General features: G+C 42.9%; 1 protein-coding gene across 3 annotated transcripts in view; it reads left to right on the forward strand.

Annotated features, from left to right (window-relative positions):
• Nucleotides 1–22,627, forward strand: part of LOC126259208 (zwei Ig domain protein zig-8-like) — a 173,906-nt gene extending 151,279 nt beyond the window's left edge. For 2 of the 3 annotated variants that reach the window (XM_049955801.1, XM_049955803.1), the window contains exon 6: nt 18,906–22,627. In XM_049955801.1, coding sequence (XP_049811758.1) covers nt 18,906–19,018 — 113 coding nt within the window. In that variant the 3' untranslated portion in view covers nt 19,019–22,627. Of the gene's footprint in view, nt 1–3,810; nt 3,950–18,905 lie in introns of those variants that run through there. The other variant, XM_049955802.1, reaches the window with a different exon arrangement.
• Nucleotides 22,628–24,536: the final 1,909 nt, after the last annotated feature.

Below are 24,536 nucleotides of genomic sequence, written 5' to 3' on the forward strand. Positions count from 1 at the left end.
TTTCATTCTTTCGATCAGAAATACACTGATGAACAAAAGTACATTGACCATTTGGTAAATAGAGGGCTGGTCCATCTTTGAAAGGCATTACAGTAGCATTGGCGGCTGAAGACTTCCGGCATAAGAAGTCAGCCTCATTCTGCCAACGGCCTTGTCAAAGAGGGCGGAGGAGCGCATAGAGGTTCAGGGCACTCTCTTGTCCTAGGGGTGGGAAATTGCCCCTAAAGGCGGAAGAATCAGCAATGGTCAACGACATGAGGATGCAGAAGGCAATGGAAACCACTGCATTAAAGACACGTAACGTGTATCCACAGGACATGTGGCCTGTATTTGAAGAAGTGTCATGATGATCTCTCCATTGGCAAAAGATTCCAGAATAGTCCCCCATTCGGATCTCCGGGAGGGGACTGCCAAGGGGGAGGTTACCATGAGAAAAAGATTGAATAATCTACGAAAGGATAACGTTCTACGAGTCGGGGCGTGGAATGTCAGAAGCTTGAACGTGGTAGGGATACTAGATAATCTGCAAAGGGAAATGCAAAGGCTCAATCTAGATATAGTAGGGGTCAGTGAAGTGAAGTGGAAGGAAGACAAGGATTTCTGGTCAGATGAGTATCGGGTAATATCAACAGCAGCAGAAAATGGTATAACAGGTGTAGGATTCGTTATGAATAGGAAGGTAGGGCAGAGGGTGTGTTACTGTGAACAGTTCAGTGACCAGGTTGTTCTAATCAGAATCGACAGCAGACCAACACCGACAACGATAGTTCAGGTATTCATGCCGACGTCGCAAGCTGAAGATGAACAGATGGAGAAAGTATATGAGGATATTGAAAGGGTAATGCAGTATGTAAAGGAGGATGAAAATCTAATAGTCATGGGCGACTGGAATGCAGTTGTAGGGGAAGGAGTAGAAGAAAAGGTTACAGGAGAATATGGGCTTGTGACAAGGAATGAAAGAGGAGAAAGACTAATTGAGTTCTGTAACAAGTTTCAGCTAGTAATAGCGAATACCCTGTTCAAGAATCACAAGAGGAGGAGGTATACTTGGAAAAGGCCGGGAGATACGGGAAGATTTAAATTAGATTACATCATGGTCAGACAGAGATTCCGAAATCAGATACTGGATTGTAAGGCGTACCCAGGAGCCGATATAGACTCAGATCACAATATAGTACTGATGAAGAGTAGGCTGAAATTCAAGACATTAGTCAGGAAGAATCAATACGCAAGAAAGTGGGATACGGAAGTACTAAGGAATGACGAGATACGTTTGAAGTTCTCTAACGCCATAGATACAGCAATAAGGTATAGCGCAGTAGGCAGAACAGTTGAAGAGGAATGGACACCTATGGTCATCAGTCCCCTAGAACTTAGAACTACTTAAACCTAACTAACCTAAGGACATCACACAACACCCAGCCATCACGAGGCAGAGAAAATCCCTGACCCCGCTGGGAATCGAACCCGGGAACCCGGGCGTGAGAAGCGAGAACGCTACCGCACGACCACGAGCTGCGGACAGAAATACTTCAGTTGATTGATGAAAGGAGGAAGTATATACATGTTCCGGGAAATTCAGGAATACAGAAATACAAGTCACTGAGGAATGAAATAAATAGGAAGTGCAGGGAAGCTAAGACGAAATGGCTGCAGGAAAAAAGTGAAGACATCGAAAAAGATATGATTGTTGGAAGGACAGACTCAGCATACAGAAAAGTCAAAACAACCTTTGGTGACATTAAAAGCAACGGTGGTAACATTAAGAGTGCAACGGGAATTCCACTGTTAATTGCAGAGGAGAGAGCAGATAGGTGGAAAGAATACATTGAAAGCCCCTATGAGGGTGAAGATTTGTCTGATGTGATAGAAGAAGAAACAGGAGTCGATTTAGAAGAGATAGGGTTCAAATGGCTCTGAGCACTATGGGACTTAACAGCTATGGTCATCAGTCCCCTAGAACTTAGAACTACTTAAACCTAACTAACCTAAGGACATCACACAACACCCAGTCATCACGAGGCAGAGAAGAGATAGGGGATCCAGTATTAGAATCGGAATGTAAAAGATCTTTGGAGGACTTACGGTCAAATAAGGTAGAAGGGATAGATAACATTCCATCAGAATTTCTAAAATCATTGGGGGAAGTTGCAATAAAACGACTATTCACGTTGGTGTGTAGAATATATGAGTCTGGCGATATACCATCTGACTTTCGGAAAAGCATCATCCACACAATTCCGAAGACGGCAAGAGCTGACAAGTGCGAGAATTATCGCACAATCATGCATCGAAGCTGCTTACAAGAATAATATGCAGAAGAATGGAAAAGAAAATTGAGAATGCGCTAGGTGACGATCAGTTTGGCTTTAGGAAAAGTAAAGGGACGAGAGAGGCAATTCTGACGTTACGGCTAATAATGGAAGCAAGGCTAAAGAAAAATCAAGACACTTTCATAGGATTTGTCGACCTGGAAAAAGCGTTCGACAATATAAAATGGTGCAAGCTGTTCGAGATTCTGAAATAAGTAGGGGTAAGCTATAGGGAGAGACGGGTCATATACAATATGTACAACAACCAAGAGGGAATAATAAGAGTGGACGATCAAGAACGAAGTGCTCTTCAATCTGCACATTGAGGAAGCAATTATGGAAATAAAAGAAAGGTTCAGGAGTGGAATTAAAATACAAGGTGAAAGGATATCAATGATACGATTCGCTGATGACATTGCTATCCTGAGTGAAAGTGAAGAAGAATTAAATGATCTGCTGAACGGAATGAACAGTCTAATGAGTACACAGTATGGTTTGAGAGTAAATCGGAGAAAGACGAAGGTAATGAGAAGTAGTAGAAATGAGAACAACGAGAAACTTAACATCAGGATTGATGGTCACGAAGTCAATGAAGTTAAGGAATTATGCTACCTAGGCAGTAAAATAACCAATGACGGACGGAGCAAGGAGGACATCAAAAGCAGACTCGTTATGGTAAAAAAGGCATTTCTGGCCAAGAGAAGTCTACTGATATCAATACCGGCCTTAATTTGAGGAAGAAATTTCTGAGGATGTACGTCTGGAGTACAGCATTGTATGGTAGTGAAACATGGACTGTGGGAAAACCGGAACAGAAGAGAATCGAAGCATTTGAGCTGTGGTGCTATAGACGAATGTTGAAAATTAGGTGGACTGATCAGGTAAGGAATGAGGAGGTTCTACGCAGAATCGGAGAGGAAAGGAATATGTGGAAAACACTGATAAGGAGATGGGACAGGATGATAGGACATCTGCTAAGACATGAGGGAATGACTTCCATCGTACTAGAGGGAGTTGTAGAGGGCAAAAACTGTAGAGGAAGTTAGAGGTTGGAATACGTCAAGCAAATAATTGAGGGCGTAGGTTGCAAGTGCTACTCTGAGATGAAGAGGTTAGCACAGGAAAGGAATTCGTGGCGGGCCGCATCAAACCAGTCAGTAGACTGATGACCAAAACAAAAAAAAAAACAGTAGCGATTCTGTGTGGTATAGATTCGACAAGTTCGTGGTAGGTTTCCGGAGATATCTGGTGCGTGATATCTATGCAGACGCTACACAGTTCCCGGAAATTAGGGGTCGGTGCTACTTGGCAGCGAGGCTGGCACCCTACAGGTGTGTACCGAAACGGGCCCAGGGGAAGAGAACCTCTCGGGTGGGTAGCGTCAGTGGGTCGAAGCTGGGTGCAGGGCGTGGGCAGCTCAAACAATTAAAATAAGAAAGTAAACCTTCTTATTGAACCATGTGCTACTACACCTATAGTGCCTCTTTTACGTGCGCAGTATGGATGGCTCAACCTGCGACCGTAGCAGCAGCGCGGTTCCGGACTGAAGCGCCAAGAACCGCTCGGCCACAGCGGCCGGCCCAGAAAGCTGGTCGTGTCGTCTTTGCCCGGGAATGCTGACACCGGAAGCCCACTCAACAATGCGTGCCCCAGTTGGGTGCAGAGTAGCTGCTCACTGAAGATGCCTGCGGTACGAAATACTGCAACACTTGCAGAGGACGACAGCCTCTGGATGTGGAACTAGCCGTGGGAGCAAAGCTGCGTAACGGCACGATGCCCGTACCGGCACAGAAGGACGAGCGGCTGTACTGTCCTAGTCACCATCTGCTGCCCTCCATGGCAGGAGTCTGGCATTCTCGGAATGAGACGCGAGGCAGGCCACCAGTGCACTGGAACCAAGTTTTGGGACGCGGATTTGGAGCTAGAAGTTGGTCCGGCAGTGGCAGGAGCCCATTCTCGTAGTGGCTGCTTGCTGTCCCACATTTCTCTGGTGCCTGGCGTAGTCCTCTCGTCATCGCAGGCGGTGCCGGACTGTGAAAACATTTTGTTAGAAGTTACACTTATTTATATGGGTTGGAAGCTCATTTATTGTGTTGAAACACTGTTTCTGGCCACGCATGGAGAAACAAACCCATGGCACGACAGTGCAGAAACTGAAATGTGACAAGACAGACTTAAGCAATCTGACATCTTTTTTCAAAATATTCAAGAAAATATTGTGCTCAAGAGTAGTCTCACACTTTAGTGGAATCAATTTACTCATCACACACAGTTTGGATTCCAGTAAGGTTGCTCGACTGAGAATGCTATTTACACGTTAACGCATTAAATATTACAACCCTTAAATAATATTATATCGCCAGTTGGTATGTTTTGTGGTCTTTTAAAGGCGTTTTATACAAGGGCGGTTCGAATCATACTTAACCATAAAATAGTTGTGCTGAATAATTCAGACAACGTCAGAAAGGTATAAAAAGGGTTGGAGTCCCAAAGGGTTCACTTTTGGGTGCACTCCTATTCCTTATATGTGTGAATAACCTTCCAATTAACATTCAAAAAGCAAAATTGGTACTAATGCAGACGATACTAGGGCAATAATAAATCCCATAACAGGGAAACCAACATAAGAGTAGGTAAACAGTTCCTTCCAAGTGAAACCTTCCCGTCTCCTCTATACCTCTTTTGTTAATGATAACATTCTCTTTTACAATAACCTATGTATCCTTCTCTTAGGATTTCTATCTCTTGCTTAATAATAACAAATGATATCTTCCCTTTGAAATTTATTCTCTTTCTCAATCTTCACATACAAATTTAATTGCTGCTTATTAAAAATGATTTGCTGGTTATTTCGACGAAACATAGAATGTGTCGTCGTCGTGGCCCTAAGTCGTTATCTGCAATAACCCAAAACTGTTCCTTACCCTTCTTACTGTTGCCGGCCGCGGTGGTGTCGCGGTTCTAGGCGCGCAGTCCGGAACCGCGCGACTGCTACGGTCGCAGGTTCGAATCCTGCCTCGGGCATGGATGTGTGTGATGTCCTTAGATTAGTTAGGTTTAAGTAGTAAGTTCTAGGGGACTGATGACCACAGCTGTTAAGTCCCATAGTGCTCAGAGCCATTTGAACAATTTTTTTTCTTACTGTTACTGGATCGCCATCTGACTGCTACATCGAACTGCAACATGAATATACTTACTCTGGTTTACTATACTCTATTAACTGCTGATGGGCTGTCATAATAAGTGGCTGTATTTATTACCAAAGCTGACGTTATTCTTTAATAGCAAAGCTGACGTTATTCTTTAATTCATTTGACTGAAGTTACGTAATTCATAGTTACACTTTTTCTTGACAACAATAAAATTTTTGCAAAGTTTTACGTTGATGGTTTTTGGGATGGATTATAATCAGTAATGCCACACACCATTGGGTGGCTTGCGGAGTATAAATGTAGATGTAGATTACTGGCAAAAATTAATTATATTCTGAAAACGCTTCAAATATTTACTGTTGATAATGTAATGATTTTACAAACGATCAAATGGGACTTACTTTTTACAATAATCTTACAACTAGCTTGCGCAAACATAACTTCAGTAGTCTTGAGTTTCGCAAAGAAAATAATTCAATAATATTAGTTCCTCTTATGATAATAGTTAGTTGATGTCTCTGTACATCTGTTTATAATCTCTTGTAAATCATAGCTGGTGGCTGGCAGGCACACTGCTCCTCTCAACCTCTCGCTTCAGACCTGCTACCAATTCGCTTCACATCTCGCTTACTACTGACATCCTACGAACGCCAAAGTGCGGTCTCTCCTGCCAACAATGCTTTCTGGTGCAGACAATCCCTGCTACCATTACAAAATGTATCAAAGCGCGGTCTTTCCCGCTCTTTTCTTAAAATGTATCCATTCGCGATCTCTCCCGCCCTTTTTAAAATTATATCAATTTGCGGTCTCTCTTGTCAACAATACTTTGGTGCAGACATTCCCTGCTACCACACTTATTTTAAACATGACAAATATTAATTATTCCTACTTAATCCTATTAATAAAATATAAACATCTTTCATAAATTGTGATTTGACAATAGACAGTAGAAATATACACGTCTTACACAAGGAATTATTAAGTGGTTCTCTGAAAATGGACTCTGACTAAATGTGTTCCTCGAACCACTCCATCAGACTTCTGGTCTTGTGACATGACGCATTATCTGGTTGAAAAATGCCACTGCTTTAGAGAACCATGATCGTCATGAAGGGGTGTAAGTGAACTGCAGCCAGTGTACGATGCTCCTTCGCCGTCATGGTGCCTTGCACGAGCTCCACTGGATTCATGAATGTCCTCGTGAAAGTTCCCCAGAGCATATTGGAGCTGCCACCATCTTGTCTCTGTCCCTGCAGTACGGGTGTCCAGGAGATATTTCCCTGGAAGACGACGGATTCTCGCCCTCCCGTCGGCACGATGAAAACGGTATCGGGCTTCATCGGACCATTCAGCTCTTGCCACTGCGCTAACGTCCAGCGCCGATGGTCACGTGCCCTTTTCAGTCTCAGTTGTGTGGTATTAACATTGGCACATGCATGGGTCGTCAGCTGCGGAGGTTCATCCTGCATTGTGTGTCCAGACACACTTGTGCTCTGCCCAGCGTTAAAGTCTGGTATTAGTTTCGTCACAGTTCGCCGCCTTTCCTGTTTTACCAGTCTGCCAGCCTACGACGTCCACCAGTCAGTTTAGGCCACATCACGGCACCGCTCGCACACCTTCGGGAGTTCGTCGCCGATTACAGTTACGTTCAGTATAAAGTTTGTGGGAGACCAGGCTGCCCAAAATGAAAGAAATATATCGAAGCTTAGTTCAGCAACAATCTCGCAATGTGGCCGAACAGAAGTACACGGCGACGCAGTGGCAGAGAATATGGAGAGCGGTCCATCTTCCCTCTCTTCCTACAGAGGTACATGCATCCTGGTATGTAGTGGTGAACGGCAAATTGCCGAACCGTCAACTACTGCACTCTGGTCGACACGCCGATATTGCTCCAATGCGCGGTCGTCGACTCCGGCGAGCACCGTTTGGTTTGTCGCAAGACGTTGACTGTTGGCTTCTAACGACGAAAATGTTGGCGCACACGGCGATCAAAGCTGACGACCTGCTGTTCCCGAACAAACGCAGTTAACTGGATAAACGGGATGGCAAAGTATTATTTGTATCGCTCCGATGACAAGAACGTCATAGACTTCCCGCACATACTGCAAGAACAACATGATATCTTGCGGCGACACGTGAAATATAGAACATGTTTCTCCAATTACTTGGGTTCGTTATTCACGGACCCTCCGGCTAGTTGGGGTGTTCCGGGTATGAGAAACAAAATGAGGAGATAGCTCAACGTTCAGGAACTAGACTTCAAGCCTGATGTATTCAGGAAACTATATATATTTTTTAAGTTAGCGAGAAGATGATCTGGATACACGCCAACAGGGCCGTTGCAGGGTCCCGTTTTCTTTTCTCTCTTTTTCTAGTGAACTCTTGAAATCTAGACGGAGTTAGGAGCCGTTTTTACGTTTGGATGTATTGAATGGCACCTTTAGTTTCTGCATGTTGTGTTTAGCACCTATGAAAGACAATAAAACTTAAGACACAAAAAACCTCAAATAAAAATTGTAAAAAAAAAACTTAAGAAAATCCATTTCATACCTTCGACCGTATCCCCAGAAAAGAGAGGGTTGAGACATTTTGGCCAGGCGTCGGGTTGCGACCCTTGCCTACCCTGCCTCCACCAGCCCGTGACCTGATACCCCCACAAAAAAATAAAATAAAAGTGGTTAACGCACTGCCTACTAAGCAGAATATCCCGAGTTTGAATCCCAGTCCAGCACACATTTTCGGTCGTTGGCACTGATTCTGCGTGAATTCTCGATGCAACTGACATCGATTGTCCATTGTCCTTTGTTTCCTTTCTTCCCATCTACCTTCAATTTACAGAGCTTCCAGTTATCACAATGTCCCGCCAAGAGGAAGATCCCAAGCGACTGGAAAAGAGCTGCAGCTGACTCAGACAAGTACGTTTGGCATATTAACAAATCCGCTACCTTACTGGCCAATGTCCTTACCTTATACTGCAGCCGAATTCTCGTATTCAAGTTCAAATATAAATACTTTCCTTGAGAGAGAGAAGATACAATCCACAGGTCAACACTGATTTAAAAGAATCGCTCAACTTGCATTTTTCTCGCACTGTATCCTGCAAACCATGAGTGGAGGAGAACGGCAGATTCTATCTCGCTAGATTTCCGGAAATCGTTTGAAACGGTGCAGCACTGCAGTCCGTTAACTAAGGTCCTAATACACGAAATTATTTCACCGATATGTGAGTGACACGAACACTTCTCAAGTAATGCAATCCAGTTCGTTGCCGTCGACAATAAATGTTCATCGGAGACCAAGGTATCACCATGAGTGCCCCAGGGAAGTGTGATAGGACAGCTCTCGCTCTCTAGATAACCAAACCATCTGTCGGATAGAATGAGCCGCAATGTTCGACTGTTCACTAATGACGCTGCAGTTTGCGGGAGAGTGTCGTCGTTGGGTGATTCTAAAAGGATACCGGAAGACTTGATAGAACTTCTTTTTGGTGTGACGAATGGTCAAATGCCAAAATGTAATATAATGTAGATGAGTTGAATAAATAATAGTGTAATATACGAATGCGGTCTTAGTTGTACGCTGCTCGACACAGTGACAACGATTAAAAATATAAGTGTAACGTTGCAAATGTGATGAAATGGAACGAGGAGGTAGGGTAAATAGTAGAGTAGGTGAATGGTCCACTGTAGTTCAATGGAAAAATTCTAGGAAAATTGAACCCTGAATTTAAATTCAATTTTTTTTCTTAAAGAATTTACTTTATTTACTAGCGATTCATCAAGAACATTAACACATTTAATCACACTAGGTGAGGGTGGAAGTAGTTGCCAGGAAGTAACTGATGGAAAATAAAATTTCTTTTAACAAATGTGAATTTTATTCCTAAAAGCTTTTCAGAAACAGATTTAAAAATTATAAGCAGAAAAACACCTTCGAAATATCAAGTTACAATTTTATTTAGATGCAGAAAGAACACTATTAACAGTAGCAGCCTTCGGGCTGAGATGCTTGCCTGCTCCATTTCAACACGGCCGTAGTCATGACCACTCACAACAACCTCTGAAAGAGTACACTGGTGCAAATTTGCAACACACTAGATTACTTTAAACAAAAAAATGTTTAACAACTCACACGAACACGTAAACTATGCACCCTGTAAGAGGTATGGGAATGGTACAACACTCACATTATTTGCCACCGAAAGTGCAATTTTTTTAAGGACTCTTACGGTGGAAGAGTGGCACCCTTATAACCTAAAATGACTATTTAAATAAAACCAATAAAATGTACAACATGCTCTACATTACACATATACCACCTCGCAAGATCATAGGCAAGATAAAAACATATTTAAAGAATTCGGCCTTTAAGCAATAAGTTCGTTAACACCAAATCCGACAAACATGACAGAGGCAGCTATTAACGTATGGCAGATTGACGGGGGGGAAGGGAGGGGTACTAAACAACCCGAACCGCAGATTGCTCTACGCCTCCCTAATTCCACAAGTGAAAACGGACAACCCAATTCACAAATAACCACCTTCCCGCGGGTGGGCAAACGGAGATGAATGGTGGGGCGACCCCAAACCAAAGCGGTTGGTGACTTCACCGAGAAAGGAAGTAGAATTTGACAAGTAAATGAAACAAAATATCTCCAATCACTTAACTTCTAATAAACTGCGATTTCTGGCGAATACCTGGTGCAGCACCCCCAACGCTCTCCCGAATCGTCGGCTGCCAGCCGCTTCAACGGACGCAGGAGGCGCGCCGATCTCCCGTCTCACTGCGTCGCAGCTCGCCCCGGCCAGCCCGATGTCGTGGATTCGCTCCTGTTGCTCTCTTCTGAACCGCGAAGCCACTACCCCTTTCTATACGGTGCGGCCCACTGGACTCACGTGGGGACCTCACATGCGCCGACGCTCCAGGCGCACAGGTCATCTCGTGTCTCAGTGCGCGACCGACCAACCGACCGATTCAACCGCCAATGACCGCTGCCCGAGCAACTCGAGCAGACTGGTGGCCTAACGCGCAGACTCAGATGCACGAACTCAGCCCCGACAGGGCGACCGCTATCTGAGTTCTGTTACTGGCTGAGTGGCAAGACTCTCATTTCTGGCTTTAAAGTTTGATCCAAATGACCGACGACAGACAGACACTAACTGCCGCACAAATGCAAACGACAGACCAGCAACTGGTGACGCGAGACTGTCCTAGCCTCACTCCGACTGACCAACTGCCGAGCTGATCGCGCCCCTTAAATGCACGCGAACAGACAACCTCTCCGCTTTCCCACCAGAGGGAGACTGCTTCACACAACGCTCTGCGGCGCGTTCTTCAAAACAGCAATTTTTTACCACGGCTCAAAAATGTAGCCCAACTATAAAGGAGACTGTGTACAGAATTATCGTGCTACCCATCCTTAAGTACCGTTCTGGTGTTTGAGATCCCGACCACATTGGACTAAAGGAATGCATCAAAACAACTGAGAGGCGTGCTGCTAGTTTCGTTACCGCTAGGATCGATCACCGAGCGAGTATTACGCGAGTGTTACGTAAACTATAGGAGGCACCTTTTAGGAAAGAATACGTTCTCTTCACGAGACGCTTAGAGTGATTTAAGGGAGAAATTACTATCCGTTTATCTCCTCCGTGTTACTGCAGATGACATGTTAAGGATTCAATTGTTCTGGGAATTAATTACTCGCGAGGTGCCTAGTTGCTTTCACCACCCTATTTGAAATGCATAGTTCTAATGACTTGACCAGCCTCCATTTTTCTGAAGTCGTCCTCTGGGCAGACAGCTGAACGTCGATCGTAGATGTGTTGCTGATGCTGTAATAAACCGTTAGTGAGGAACTGATGTTATGCAATGAAGTACAGTCATGTTCATAAATTAAGGATAATTGCAGAAAGTGGTGCCACACAACGTGGCACTACACGAAGCTGGCGCTGATAACATAGGCACGTAGGGAACACACACAATACAGATCTGTAAGTCCACGGTATTGGTGATAAGTTGAGAAAACCGTCCCGAAACACATGTGCTACAAAACGCCACTGTTTCCTGCGCGTGTACCCCGACATCAATATGGGATATGATCACCATGCACAAGTACACAGGCCGCACAACGGATTGGCATACTCTGGATCAGATGGTCGAGCAGCTGCTGGGGTATAGCCTCCCATTCTTGCACCGGTGCCTGTCAGAGCTCCTGAAGTGTCGTAGGGGTTTGAAGAAATGCAGCGATACGTCGACGGAGAGCATCCCAGACGTACTAGATGTGGTTTAGGTCTGGAGAACAGGCAGGCCACTTCATTCGCCTGATCTGTTTCGAGGTACTTCTCCCGATGGCAGCTCGGTGGGGCAGTGTGTTATCATCCATCAGGAGGAAGGTGGGACCCACTGCACCCCTGAAAAAGCGGACATACTAGTGCAAAATGACGTCCCGATACACCTGACCTTTTACAGTTCCTCTGTCAAACACATGCAAGGGTGTACGTGCACCAATCGTAATCCCACCCCACACCATCAAACCACGACTTCCATACAGGTCCCTTTCAAGGACATTAAGGGGTTGGTATCTGGTTCCTGGTTCATGCCAGATGAAAACCCGGCGAGAATCACTGTTCAGACTATACCTGGAACATTTTGAACACACGGTCACTATTAGCACGTCTGAAAACGTCTGCACACTTACTCGCTGCACCGTACTCTGACATGCACCAACACATCTCTGTATATTTGGTCTGCTGCCAGCGCCACTGTGCGACGACCGCAGGTAAAATGCAACGCATGGTCATACTCCGAGGTGATTGAAACCCGCAAACCGCCCACCAGAGCATTATTTCACCATGTATCAGCATTATCTTTAGTTCTCTGACTTCTTTTAAAGGGGTATCATTCGAATTTATTTTAGCAAAAAACGAAAAACTGCAATTTGGAAACATTATTCCTGCTTTCAATAACTGAAACTTTCCATTTCGGTTATCTGTAAGGAATTCAGTATTCTGGGTTCCACTGTGTCAAGGATGTACCCAGAATATCAAATTCCGGGCGTAGCTTCACACCATGGACAACGCAGTGCCTGACGGTCTTCACTTAACGACCAGAGCAGCGGCGTTTGCCCAGAGTTGTAAGTGCTAATAGACAAGCAACACAGCATGAAATAACCGCAGAAATCAATGTGGGACGTACGGTGAACTTATCCGTTTCGACAGTGTGGCGAATTTGTCGTTAATGATGTATGGCAGCAGACGACCGACATGGCTGTCTTTGCTAAAGCACGACATCGCCATAAATGCCGCTTCTGAGCTCGTGACCATAACGGTTGGACCCCCAGTCGACTGGAAAACCGTGGCCTCGTCGGATAAGTCCCGATTTCAATTGGTAAGAGCTGATGGTAGGGTTCGAGTGTGGCACAGACCTCACGGAGCCGTAGACCTAAGTTGTCAACAAGGCACTGTGCAACTGGAGGTGACTCCATACTGGTGTGAGTTGTGTTTACGTGGAATAGACTGAGCCCTCTGATCCAATTGAACTAATTAGTGACTAGGAATCGTCATATTTGGCTTCTTGAAGACCATTTGCATCCATTCATGGACTTCACGTTCTCAAAGAACGATATCATGTCAAAGGTTTGAAGAACTTTCTTGGTAATTCAGATGAATGATTTGGCCACCCTGATCGCCCGACATGAATTCCCTTCGAGCATTAATGGGACATAATCGAGAGGCCAGGTCATGCACAAACTCGAGCACCGGCAACACTTGCGCAATTGTGGACGCCTCAGTCTTTCTGCAGAGGACTGCGAACGACTCGTTGGATCCACGGCACGTCGAGCTGCTGCACTACGCTGGATGAACATTTTAAAAACATCATCTTGCAACACCATTGCCTGAATATATGTAATTTATTCTCACTGTTCTGAGCGCATTATTTCTGCACACAGTTAAAATCCGACTTACCGCAGCAGACAACATGTCTGTCCACTATGAATACCTCTTGAGATCTGATCCGGTAATACTCCGAGACACCATATGTCTTTTCATTTAGCTTTTACTTTTGGTTATAATGCAATTCTGACCTCAGATATAAGTAGGCGATAACTTGCTATTTAGAGATTCTTATTCCAAAATGTTAAGCAAGTTTAATGCATCGTTAATAAAATATTAATGAAATAAAGTTAGAATCAGTGCGCGTAGCTTCTGAGCGTATCAGCGAATTACATTGATAGACTTAAATTCTGGGGGGTATTTCCCACCAGAAAGGCGGATAGGTCACACTAATGATTGCGTCTTAGGCATAATGCTGCAACCTCTAGTGCTCTGAGGAAAATATCTGGTAACTAGATACGATGGCTACTAAAGCCAGAAATATCACACGCTACTGAGAAAATTTGGAGGATATACATTTACTATAGACTGCGAAACGACCAAGTTGCCACTAACGTACATCTCGAGCGACGATCGTGAAGACAAGGAAAGAAAAATCAGGGCTCCGAGTGGAATAGGAAAAGGAATGAATAGCAGTACTACTACAACAGGATTTTTTTATGATGGAGACTCGAGTTTAGGCTGTAATTACTTGCAAACCAATAGGTCTATCGCAAAATGAGTTGTGCCAATATTTTCTGCGTTGGGCTATGTGGAGCAATTTGGTTTTAAAATTCAATATATATTTTTTTTAATTTTAGATTGCAACAAACATTGTCCGATTTTGGGCGTCTTCGCTCAGAACTGTTCACTTTAAAACTATATAATTTGAAATATATTTGTCCGATGTTAATGAAATTTTAGTAGGCACATATATTGGTAGTGGAAATCTGAAGTTACAAAATTTCTGTTACCGGAAAAAGGTTCATATGATTTTTATGAAGTAACTTTTTTTCAACCTGCCTTACACATGTAACAGAAAATGTGGGTTGGAGTGGAAGGTCTCTTTTGAGATTGTAAGAAGCTACAAGCACAGTGACCCTACCGTGTGATACGGATTTTATGAAGAATAATATTTAAGACTGTGCGTATTGAAAAGTGCGATTAGCAGCGGGTGCGGGTGTGGAATCAGGTGCTACGTTACCACCGTCAGGTATAAGAGTTGGGGCTCGGAAGGAATGCACCATTATTTTTACTTTCAGTTCTATTTTTTTGTACAAGAAATCCATTTTATGCCACCTTTTGTCGTGAGGGCTGTGAGGTAACGGGCGAGTCGTGGCGCCCTGAAAATATTCTAAGTTCGGAGGAAGCAGTCGCCACACGGACCGCTCGGCCAGCCGGGGCCCGGCAGCAAACACGTGGTGGCGAACGTTAGCCGGACGAGAGGGGTAGCCCCAGTGCGTGGTCCATCGAGCACGTGGCTGGGAATTACTTGGTGACACTGTGGGCTGAGACGGCCAAAGATGGCAGACTTTGTGAAACGTTAATGGCAGACATTTCACAGTTCGTATAGAAATTAATAGTAGAAACATGTACATTAATATTATTTGCACGGCGATTCTGATGGTGTAATCAGATTTTCAATATCTTTATTAGTTTAAAGTTTAGTATCTGACGGTAAGTTATACAAGTAATCCCCAGCAACGAAATTCCAAAATCAAAACGATTCTTCCGATGTGGTCGACCGACTTGTCTTTAGAAAGCTATTAGTGTAAACCTAAACTGATATAAATTACAGGCATATGACGTGAATAGTACATGAGTCATTGGAGGTCAAAGTGGCCGATTACTATCGATCGCGTCAGGCCATAAGTACTCCACAATTATACGAAAAAACGGTAGCAGCATGCTTATAAATATATTTCTTCATCTGTGTCTTTATTTATATCCGATATATACTATTCATGAAGAAACTGGTCAATTATTTACTGTGTTTTAGAAAGCACAGAGCCGTTAGGCTACTGGCCTACCTTTTGTTGCTATTCCTTTGATGTAAGTTTATTTAATTTCTTTATGTATTTAATAATGTGTGTTAGAGCGTGTTTATGGTCCAGCCGTAGGAATATTTATTTAATTTCAAGTTATTTAGATGTAAATCAAGTATTTCGTATGTGTTTCATTAGGTTTGTGTGGATACGTAGACTTGGAGACATGCAGGGAGCGCTCTAGCCAATCACAGCGCTCGTTACTAAGAGAGTTTCCGGAGAGGTCACGAGGTAGTTCGGAAGAGTGCGGCGCTAGGGACAGTCGCACAGGACACTGAGGGTTCTGAACAGTCTCACAGGAGACGCAAAGTGCTGGACGCGACGGACGCGGAGCTGGAGAGAGACTTTGACAGTGTGGAGCGGTTTGCGCGTGGTCGCGACGGATAGAAATACTTCGGAGTGCCGACTTGTGCACTTGTGAGATTTCCGTGGCTTCTGCAGTGAAGACGTAGTGTGCGTTTAGAAGGGAATATCTCGCGAGCTATGTTGTAATTCATAACTAATTACGTGCAGAAGGAATCTGTTGTTTCCCTGTTATTCAACTTATATTTTATTTAATTGCTGGACCGTAGACACCAATGAGTGTTTTGCAGAAATATACCGCTTTCTCAAAAGTACTTCTTCTATCGTACTCATCATTGAAAGTCGTTAAGATACTACCTGCAGTTTTTATTTAATTACTATCTTTCATTTATAAATTTATATGTTACTTTCATAATTCGCATTTGCCGAGTGATAGAAACCTTCGACCATTCGATTCATGTGTGTATTCTTATCGTATACTGTAGACTCAGCAGCCCCTAGACAACTAAACCAGCCAAAACGTTTAATACTGCAACTCTGAGTCGGTAGGTACGTAGTTGAGGGCCACCAACATCATTTCATTTATTACTTTTTGGAAGCCCGCAGGGCGTTGGATCTCCAATGGGAGGTTTACAAATGTTTTGCTTCCTTTTTGGAATGTCATACTGTACAATTTTTACAAGAGCTTTTTACATTGTTCACACATTTTTAAAATATTTATATACACTAACATTCATATGAAAAGTCCCGTAAATCAGAACTGCTGTCATTCTCGTTCATGTGGGATATTTTCAGACAGTTCATCTTTCTTCCAATTTTCTTCAGTTTTCCTGGCATGTTTAGTAATGTTTTACTAGAGTCCTAGAGCTACAGTCTGTAAGGCTCCTCGGCATAGAGCCTAAAATGCTTCCATACTTCCACCGTTTCGTAATGTGTTAGCTCCATCCGTATTTGCTGCCTTTCTGTTTAGATACGAGCTCGACTGGAATATGCTTGCAAAGAACCAAACAGGTTTTACGTCCGGTCGAAATTGTTTAGTTACTTGTTCCAGTTTCTTTATTGGTGTGTGAAATATCAGCTCTGCCTTAGTCCATATTCGAAAGTCGTGAACTCCAGGGGCAGAGAACCATTGTTTGGTGTTATCCAAGATTTGATTCCTCCTTTCAGCCGTTACATGTTCGAGTTTTTAGGTGAACTATAGACCATCGTGTGATGCGGTGCTCAATCTAAAACAATGGCTGACCTTTGAGGCAAGAAACAGAAATTTCTTCAACCACTCTTTATGAGCCCAGTTTATTTTGTTGTGGTAATCTCCTGTTCCTTCTCTAATTCCGATGAGTAAAATTATGATGCATTTCCCAGCACGAGACTGTGTCTTGAATTCTCCACGCCATCTAAAAAATGTTCTGCATGTATCCTCGGTGCTGATTATAGTTGTCAAAACGATTTTATAAAGATTCTACGAAGTCTTCTTGCCACCCAAACTTCATTGTGTGATCCTGTTCGCATCAGGTTTCTTCTGTAAAGGAAATCTTTTATCCCTGTGTTGGTGGTTCTCTCGTTCTTGTAGGAAGGTATGCCGGCATGCAGCAGCTGTCACACTCTCCATTAGCACTGGTTTTCTGTTACGTTTTTGAAAAGTAATCCCAAGCTGTTAATCACTTTCAGAAGAGCAGAGATTGAAATATGGGGAAAATCTACCATATTTTCTATCAGTTTCAGGTTGAGTTTTTTAATGTTGGGGAATATCTTACTCGTTAAAAATTACGGTTAGTTTTTCGTAATGTGGAAAAAACATAGAGCTAGAATTTCGGTCGGCTTCGACAAACACACAGTATTTTTCCTGACCTGGATGACATATCTTCATCATTCTCCTTCGAAGCAGTTCGTCATATTTTCTCTGCTGACAACGATATTCCAAAACAGTGTAGACAAGAAACATACCGTCCCCAACTTTTTCACACTCAGTTCGAATGAAATAAATAGCGCATTAAACCATTCCAGCCGCGCGGGTTTAACCGAGCGGTCTGAGGCGCTGCATTCGCGGAATGTGCGGATGGTCCCGGCGGAGGTTTGAGTCCTCCCTCGGGCATGGGTGTGTGTCTGTCCTTAGGATAATTTAGGTTAAGTAGTGTGTAAGCTTAGGGAGTGATGACCCATAAGATAAAAAAAAAAAAAAAACATTCCAAATTCACCCACTGACAACGGTGTCCTCAGAATCATCTGTATATGATATCGCTACTGTGACAGGGAAAATCAAATAGTAACAATGATACAGGCATGTCATTCCTCAACTGCTTGTAACTAAACTGGAGCCTCCTTAATAAAAAATATCCGATAGTAGGTATTGAGGAAGAAATTTCTGAGGATGTACGTCTGGAGTACAGCATTGTACGGTAGTGAAACATGGACTGTGGGAAAACCGGAACAGAAGAGAATCGAAGCATTTGAGATGTGGTGCTATAGACGAATGTTGAAAATTAGGTGGACTGATCAGGTAAGGAATGAGGAGGTTCTACGCAGAATCGGAGAGGAAAGGAATATGTGGAAAACACTGATAAGGAGAAGGGACAGGATGATAGGACATCTGCTAAGACGTGAGGGAATGACTTCCATGGTACTAGAGGGAGCTGTAGAGGGCAAAAACTGTAGAGGAAGACAGAGGTTGGAATACGTCAAGCAAATAATTGAGGACGTAGGTTGCAAGTGCTACTCTGAGATGAAGAGGTTAGCACAGGAAAGGAATTCGTGGCGGGCCGCATCAAACCAGTCAGTAGACTGATGACCAAACAGAAAAAAGTAGGTATCCTCCGCCATGCACCATATGATGACTTCCGGAGTATCAGTATAGACGTTGATATATTCTGACGATGGCTAAATTTTCTGCCTGTGGTCTTAATAAAGGAGAGCTTCTGTAAAGTCTGCAAAGTAGGAGACGAGATACTGGCAGAAGTAAGGCTTTGAGGACGGAACGTGAGTCGTGCTTGGGTAGCTCAGATGGTAGAGCACTTGCCCGCGAAAGGCAAAGGTCCCGAGTTCGAGTCTCGGTCCGGCACACAGTTTTAATCTGCCAGGAAGTTTCATATCATCACACACTCCACTGCAGATTGAAAATCTCCTTCTGTGTGCTTAATAACCTAGTCAGCTAAAAGTCTACGCGGTCGGAGGTGGCAGGTGAGTCCCGCCAGCTGTTTAACGGAGCGGCCGGTCGTCTCGTTGCAGGCGAGCGCCCGGCGGCTATGCAACACGCGGGCCAGCGCCGGCTGACGCACCCCGTGGTGGAGCTGCTGCTGCTCGCCGCCGCCACCGCCGCCTTCGCCGACCACTGCTGCTGATGCGGGCGCCTCGCCCTCTCCGCGGTTGGCAGCCCTGCTGGTCTCGCCGTACCTTCACCACCGGCGCGGCCGATCGGTGACTCCTCGACGAAGCATCCTCAGCATGTGATATCAACGCCTAGCTGTGGAAAGTGTGAGCTCTGCTCTGATGAACCGTTGAGCTATACTCTTCATCAGACAGCACCAGGACTGGCGTTCCAGTGGCGCCCTGTTAATTCTTCAATGTTAATTGTGCGCCGGGTTGGCTTTCGACGGACACTTCTCAAACGAGACATCGAACGAGACGATCACCTACATTGCATCAGCCACTCCCACCCGATCACTTACACTTTCGAGATGATCGGTTTCCAGACTGTAGAGCACTGGCCTACATAATTGGAGTAATTCAGCAGTTTACATTTTATAAGTAAAGGTCGCGATTCTGTGCAATAGATATGTGCATACAGGATGTTACTACCCGGATGTTTTCGCTGTGTTATCATCATAGCCGCTTCATTCCTAAGCTGCCTAGTCACTCAGGAAGCAGCAAATGCAAGACTGAATGGCTTGATAGGAGGAGCCATTTTAAACAATAAACACCTGGAATTTAAACGTTCTTCTTATGAAGAGGCCATGCCTCTTCAAAGGGTGGCTATCATTATGGCCAGTCTTGTTTTTGACGTTGTGTATTTAAAACAGCTGTAAGAAAATGCATCCGAACTGCTCTCTCAGATACCGTACCCACAATGTTCATCTTCTTCCTACTGATCTTTTGCCTATAACGTTTCCTTCCATTATCAGTCTTAGAATATTGTATTTTTCTCCTCTAGTTGTATGGTCAAAATATCTCGATCCTTGGTTTTGATTGTGTTCTCAAAGGCCTTATGTTCATTGATTCGTCTTGTCCACACCATTACCTATTAGCGTCATTATTCAGATGAAGAAATTGCAACCCAGACATGTATGGCCTGTTTCAAGATCAACACCTTAAAATCTAATAGAACTGTGTAAGAGCTTCTTCTGAGTATGAATATGGCACTATTTGCTTGGTTCTGAAGAAGGACGAATGCCACAGTTCTTCTCAATTGCGTTTTTCATATTCTCAGAACTCAGTCTTACAGAGGCCAAAAACCCTGACAAGAACAGGCAAGGTCTCATGACTTCTTACCATTTGTGTTATGTAAAATTCATTACAGTCGAAACTTTTTAATTCGTCATTACCATTATTCCATAAGTAATTCTTCGCTATTCATAGTTACAAACCAGTCGCATCTGATGGCGCCATTAAACAATTTTCGTCAGAATTGACTGAAATAATACGGTTATCAGTAATGTCCTCACTGATGCTTTCTCCAAACAACATGAAAAATGAACTTACTGTGTTGGTTTCATTTCAACAAAAGCTGTTGTTCATACAATTATCTAATAGCAAATCTCGCAAATAACGCACGCTGTCTTTACAACATACTTAAGACGATTGCCTCTTTTACAGAGGAATGCATATTAGCTATTGAAATTTGTCATATGGTAAGGGGTGGTAAGTGGTTGATATCCCGTAGATGGTGAAATCTTTGGAGTGGCTGAACTAAAAAACAAGTACCAGACAGAAGAACGTAAGACTGCATTCTACGAAAATTATCATTCTGCGTCATAAATGAAATCTGAAATTGAAAATTGGCGCAACTCATTACGAGCAGTGTCGGCAACAAAATACTCCAGTCCCGTACCTTACATACAGCTCGTATAGGTCTCTCTTCTCTTAAATAATAATTCATGTTATGTCGTAGCTGCTACGGCCACCACATTGCCTCAAAGGTAGCCAATATAACATTGCTCCCGAAACTGCACGTCAAACATGAGATAACGACTGTTAATCACGCTCATGACGAATTTTTGGGGTCAAAATGCTGCTGGTTCTGTGATTCCACGGCTCTGGATGGGCTGAAACGAGCCGCATAGGAAGAAAATTATAGATATACATATGTCCACACATTGCTGAATTTGAAAAGCACAATCAGAGACAGACACGCATGCATTTGTCTGAACATTTTCACTCATATACAACAGAAAATTTGTATCGATGGAGATAAAAGTCCGTTCTGAAAAGTTTGTTATACGACGATGTTTTAACTTCGACTTGAACAATTAACCGACGTTCCGTTATTGTCGGACTGCACTGCTGGCCACATTGACTTTGAGTATTATTTTCTGGTTTTACGACTTAGTTCGCAGTGTTTTCTGGTGCATTCTTCGCTGTGTGTTGAAATAATTTTTTGCATCAGTTTTATTCTAGGTACACTGTATCCATAACATGTTGTAACATGCTCCTTATGTTGGCCTTAATCTGATTTCTGCGACATGTTCGAACACACTCGATCCGTTGTGTGACGTAGTGGAAAGATGAGATCACTTGATCATATTTCCACCAGTTATTTTGTTACAGCTGGTAACATTGTTATGACTGATTTTCATTCATATTTCACTCCGAGTCCTCATTTAACGATTATTATCAGTAATTGTCAGTTATAATTTTCTCCAATCCACATTGGAACCATTACTTAAAGTTAATCAACTTGGGTGAGTCACCGAAATATTTCGCTAGTCGCTGCAAGAACATACTTTGTACGTCAGATTGATACGACCCCTCATGTAACAACTTCCAAATTCTTTACAGGCTACACACATCTACTCTTGTGTAAATGCTTTTTTGAACTTCTAATTTTTCTCTTTCTTTCGATTTTTGATACTGTAGTCCTTTCTGCTATGGTGGATACGATCTCAGTACCTGATGAAGATCTTATATACACCATAACGTTATTGTGAATGACATTGTATTATGCACGCAGTGGATATTAAATAAATGCATCGACCATATACCGATTTTACGTCGAGTTTATAAACAGCAAGGTGCGGGTAAAAGTGCTTTCCAGTGGAAGTATTTGACTTTAGCAAACTAAGTCTCTCGTCCATTTATTATTAAATTACCAGTCCAGAAACTATAATTCACTTCACTCTGATCTCTCTAAATTTTGATGTGTGTAAAAGCATACTGATAATTGTGTATTTGAATTGCGTGATACAGATCCAAAGTTGTTAGTTGCTAAGGTTTTGACAATACTTCACGTAACTCAGAATAAATATTTCAAGTGTGATGTCTGGCTTCCGACTGACTAAAGAACTCCAAAAATTAACAGGTATAAGGCCTTATTTTGAAGAATATTGAATGTAAAATACAGAGAGAGAATTTATTTTCAGGATAAAATACGACAAAAGAGTTGTCTATGACTATTTCTCAAAGTGATATTTTTGTAAACGTCCACATCAACAATTTTCTTGTAGATATTATTCTATTGTCCAATGTTGAAGTTATTATGAGTAAGTACTTGCAATTTTTACGTTTGAAAATAAGTGACCGGTGCCCATTGGTGTGTTAAATGTTACTGAAGATATATGTTTTCTCTTGTCGTAGGTGAGTATCTGTTTTATGCAGGTCGAAGGAAAATTGCTTCGGAGATGTTTGACAGGGAATACAGCCTATTAATGACTGTAAATATCCTTTACCTCTAAGTAAGTTTGGTCCTTCATAAATAATTTACAATATTTTAAAATAAAGTAAACAGTTTCATTGTTCCCTTTGAGTTTCTTATGTGCTTGACCTATCGAACCTATAACCTTTTCCTGATCCCAACAATGAACGTAATGTACCACCATATCATTGTGTATAATACCACACAAAGCAATCTACATCTACATTCATACTCCGCAAGCCACCCAACGGTTGATGAAACTATCAAATAGATTATGAGTGCAGCAGAGCTTCGAACTCTGACATAGCATTTAAGTAATTAATGGCAAAGGCCAGAGTTCCGATGTAGCCCACAGTTTTAATATATATGGTGGCTTCATCACGACGTGCAAACTGCGAGGGGGGGGGGGGGGGGGTACAAATACAAATAATCCTGCGGCCTTCAAAACAGGGATTTCACACAGCTACACACTCAGGCACATGGATCTGAATATTTAACGACCGTGTTTCTAGAACATACATTTTACGCTCAGCGCTTTTCAGCTCTACGTTGCATAATTAAGGGTGGGAGAGACATGGACATAATGAGGACCAAAAGTACCAGGTAAAATTCATGTGTCTTATTCTATGAACCACTTTTTCAACAACAAAATAGTCACAAACTGTAATGAACACTCATCCGCATTGGTCTGTTTTCAATATTTTTTACGTATTGTTGCGCTGCTCAGTCAAACTGCTCATTTGCCAGCACCTCGATTAATTTGGAAGCAGAGTCTGGATGTTCAGTTGTAGTTTTGGTAAGTGGGATAGTTCATAGGAATTCACACTAACACTGCTGGCGATCTCTTCAACGAGTGTACACGTAAACATTTCGCAACGCAGTTGGCTGCTCATCACGAGACATGGTACACAAACGAAAGTAACCTCATTAGTGCATTCTAATTACACAGTCTATACTCTCAAATAGAAAGATCACCGAATTACATTCAACTCGTTTTCTTGAGTTTATGTGGTTGATTAGTGGCTCGACAACACGCCACATGAGTACAGGCGGAACACTTATTCACAATAATTTGTGTACACTTTCACTAATGAAGCAATACTATGAAGTACATGACTACGAATACGAAAGTAATATCCGCTTGTGGAAACGCAACGGTTGGCATTCGGTTAGCTACTTCTCCAGTAGTACTCGAGCTGCATACAACGAAAGCTCACGCATGACTCTTTGTAAGAATCACTCTTCGCAGTCGCGAAACTGTAACTATAGATTCTGACACGGATAGCAAAACTGCAGTATGTTTACAGGCGTCCTGTACACTTCTGACCTAAAGCTTAATTCTGTAGCTGTTTTGGGCACATGCAAATATATTTGTTAATCCCAGCAATCGGCGAGTTAGTTGCTTAGTTAGTGAAGTAAAATAATTATACAGGGTGATTAAAAAAGAATACCATAACTTTAGGAATTTAAAACTCTGCAACGACAAAAGGCAGAGCTAACCACTATCTGTCGGCGAATTAAGGGAGCTATAAAGTTTCATTTAGTTGTACATTTGTTCGCTTGAGGCGCTGTTGACTAGGCGTCAGCGTCAGTTGATGCTAAGATGGCGACCGCTCAACAGAAAGCTTTTTGTGTTATTGAGTACGGCAGAAGTGAATCGACGACAGTTGTTCAGCGTGCATTTCGAACGAAGTATGGTGTTAAACCTCCTGATAGGTGGTGTATTAAACGTTGGTATAAACAGTTTACAGATAATGGGTGTTTGTGCAAAGGGAAAAGTTCTGGACGGCCGAGAACGAGTGATGAAAATGTAGCACGCATCCAGCAAGCATTTGTTCGCAGCCCAGGAAAATCGACTTGCAGAGCTAGCAGAGAACTGCAAATTCCACAATCAACTGTATGGAGAGTCCTACGAAAAAGGTTAGTTATGAAACCTTATCGTCTGAAATTGGTTCAAGCACTGTCTGCAGCTGATAAGATTAAAAGAATCGATTTCTGTGATTTTATCCTTG

Source organism: Schistocerca nitens, chromosome 5, assembly GCF_023898315.1.
Source record: "Schistocerca nitens isolate TAMUIC-IGC-003100 chromosome 5, iqSchNite1.1, whole genome shotgun sequence".
NCBI classification, from domain to species: domain Eukaryota; kingdom Metazoa; phylum Arthropoda; class Insecta; order Orthoptera; family Acrididae; genus Schistocerca; species Schistocerca nitens.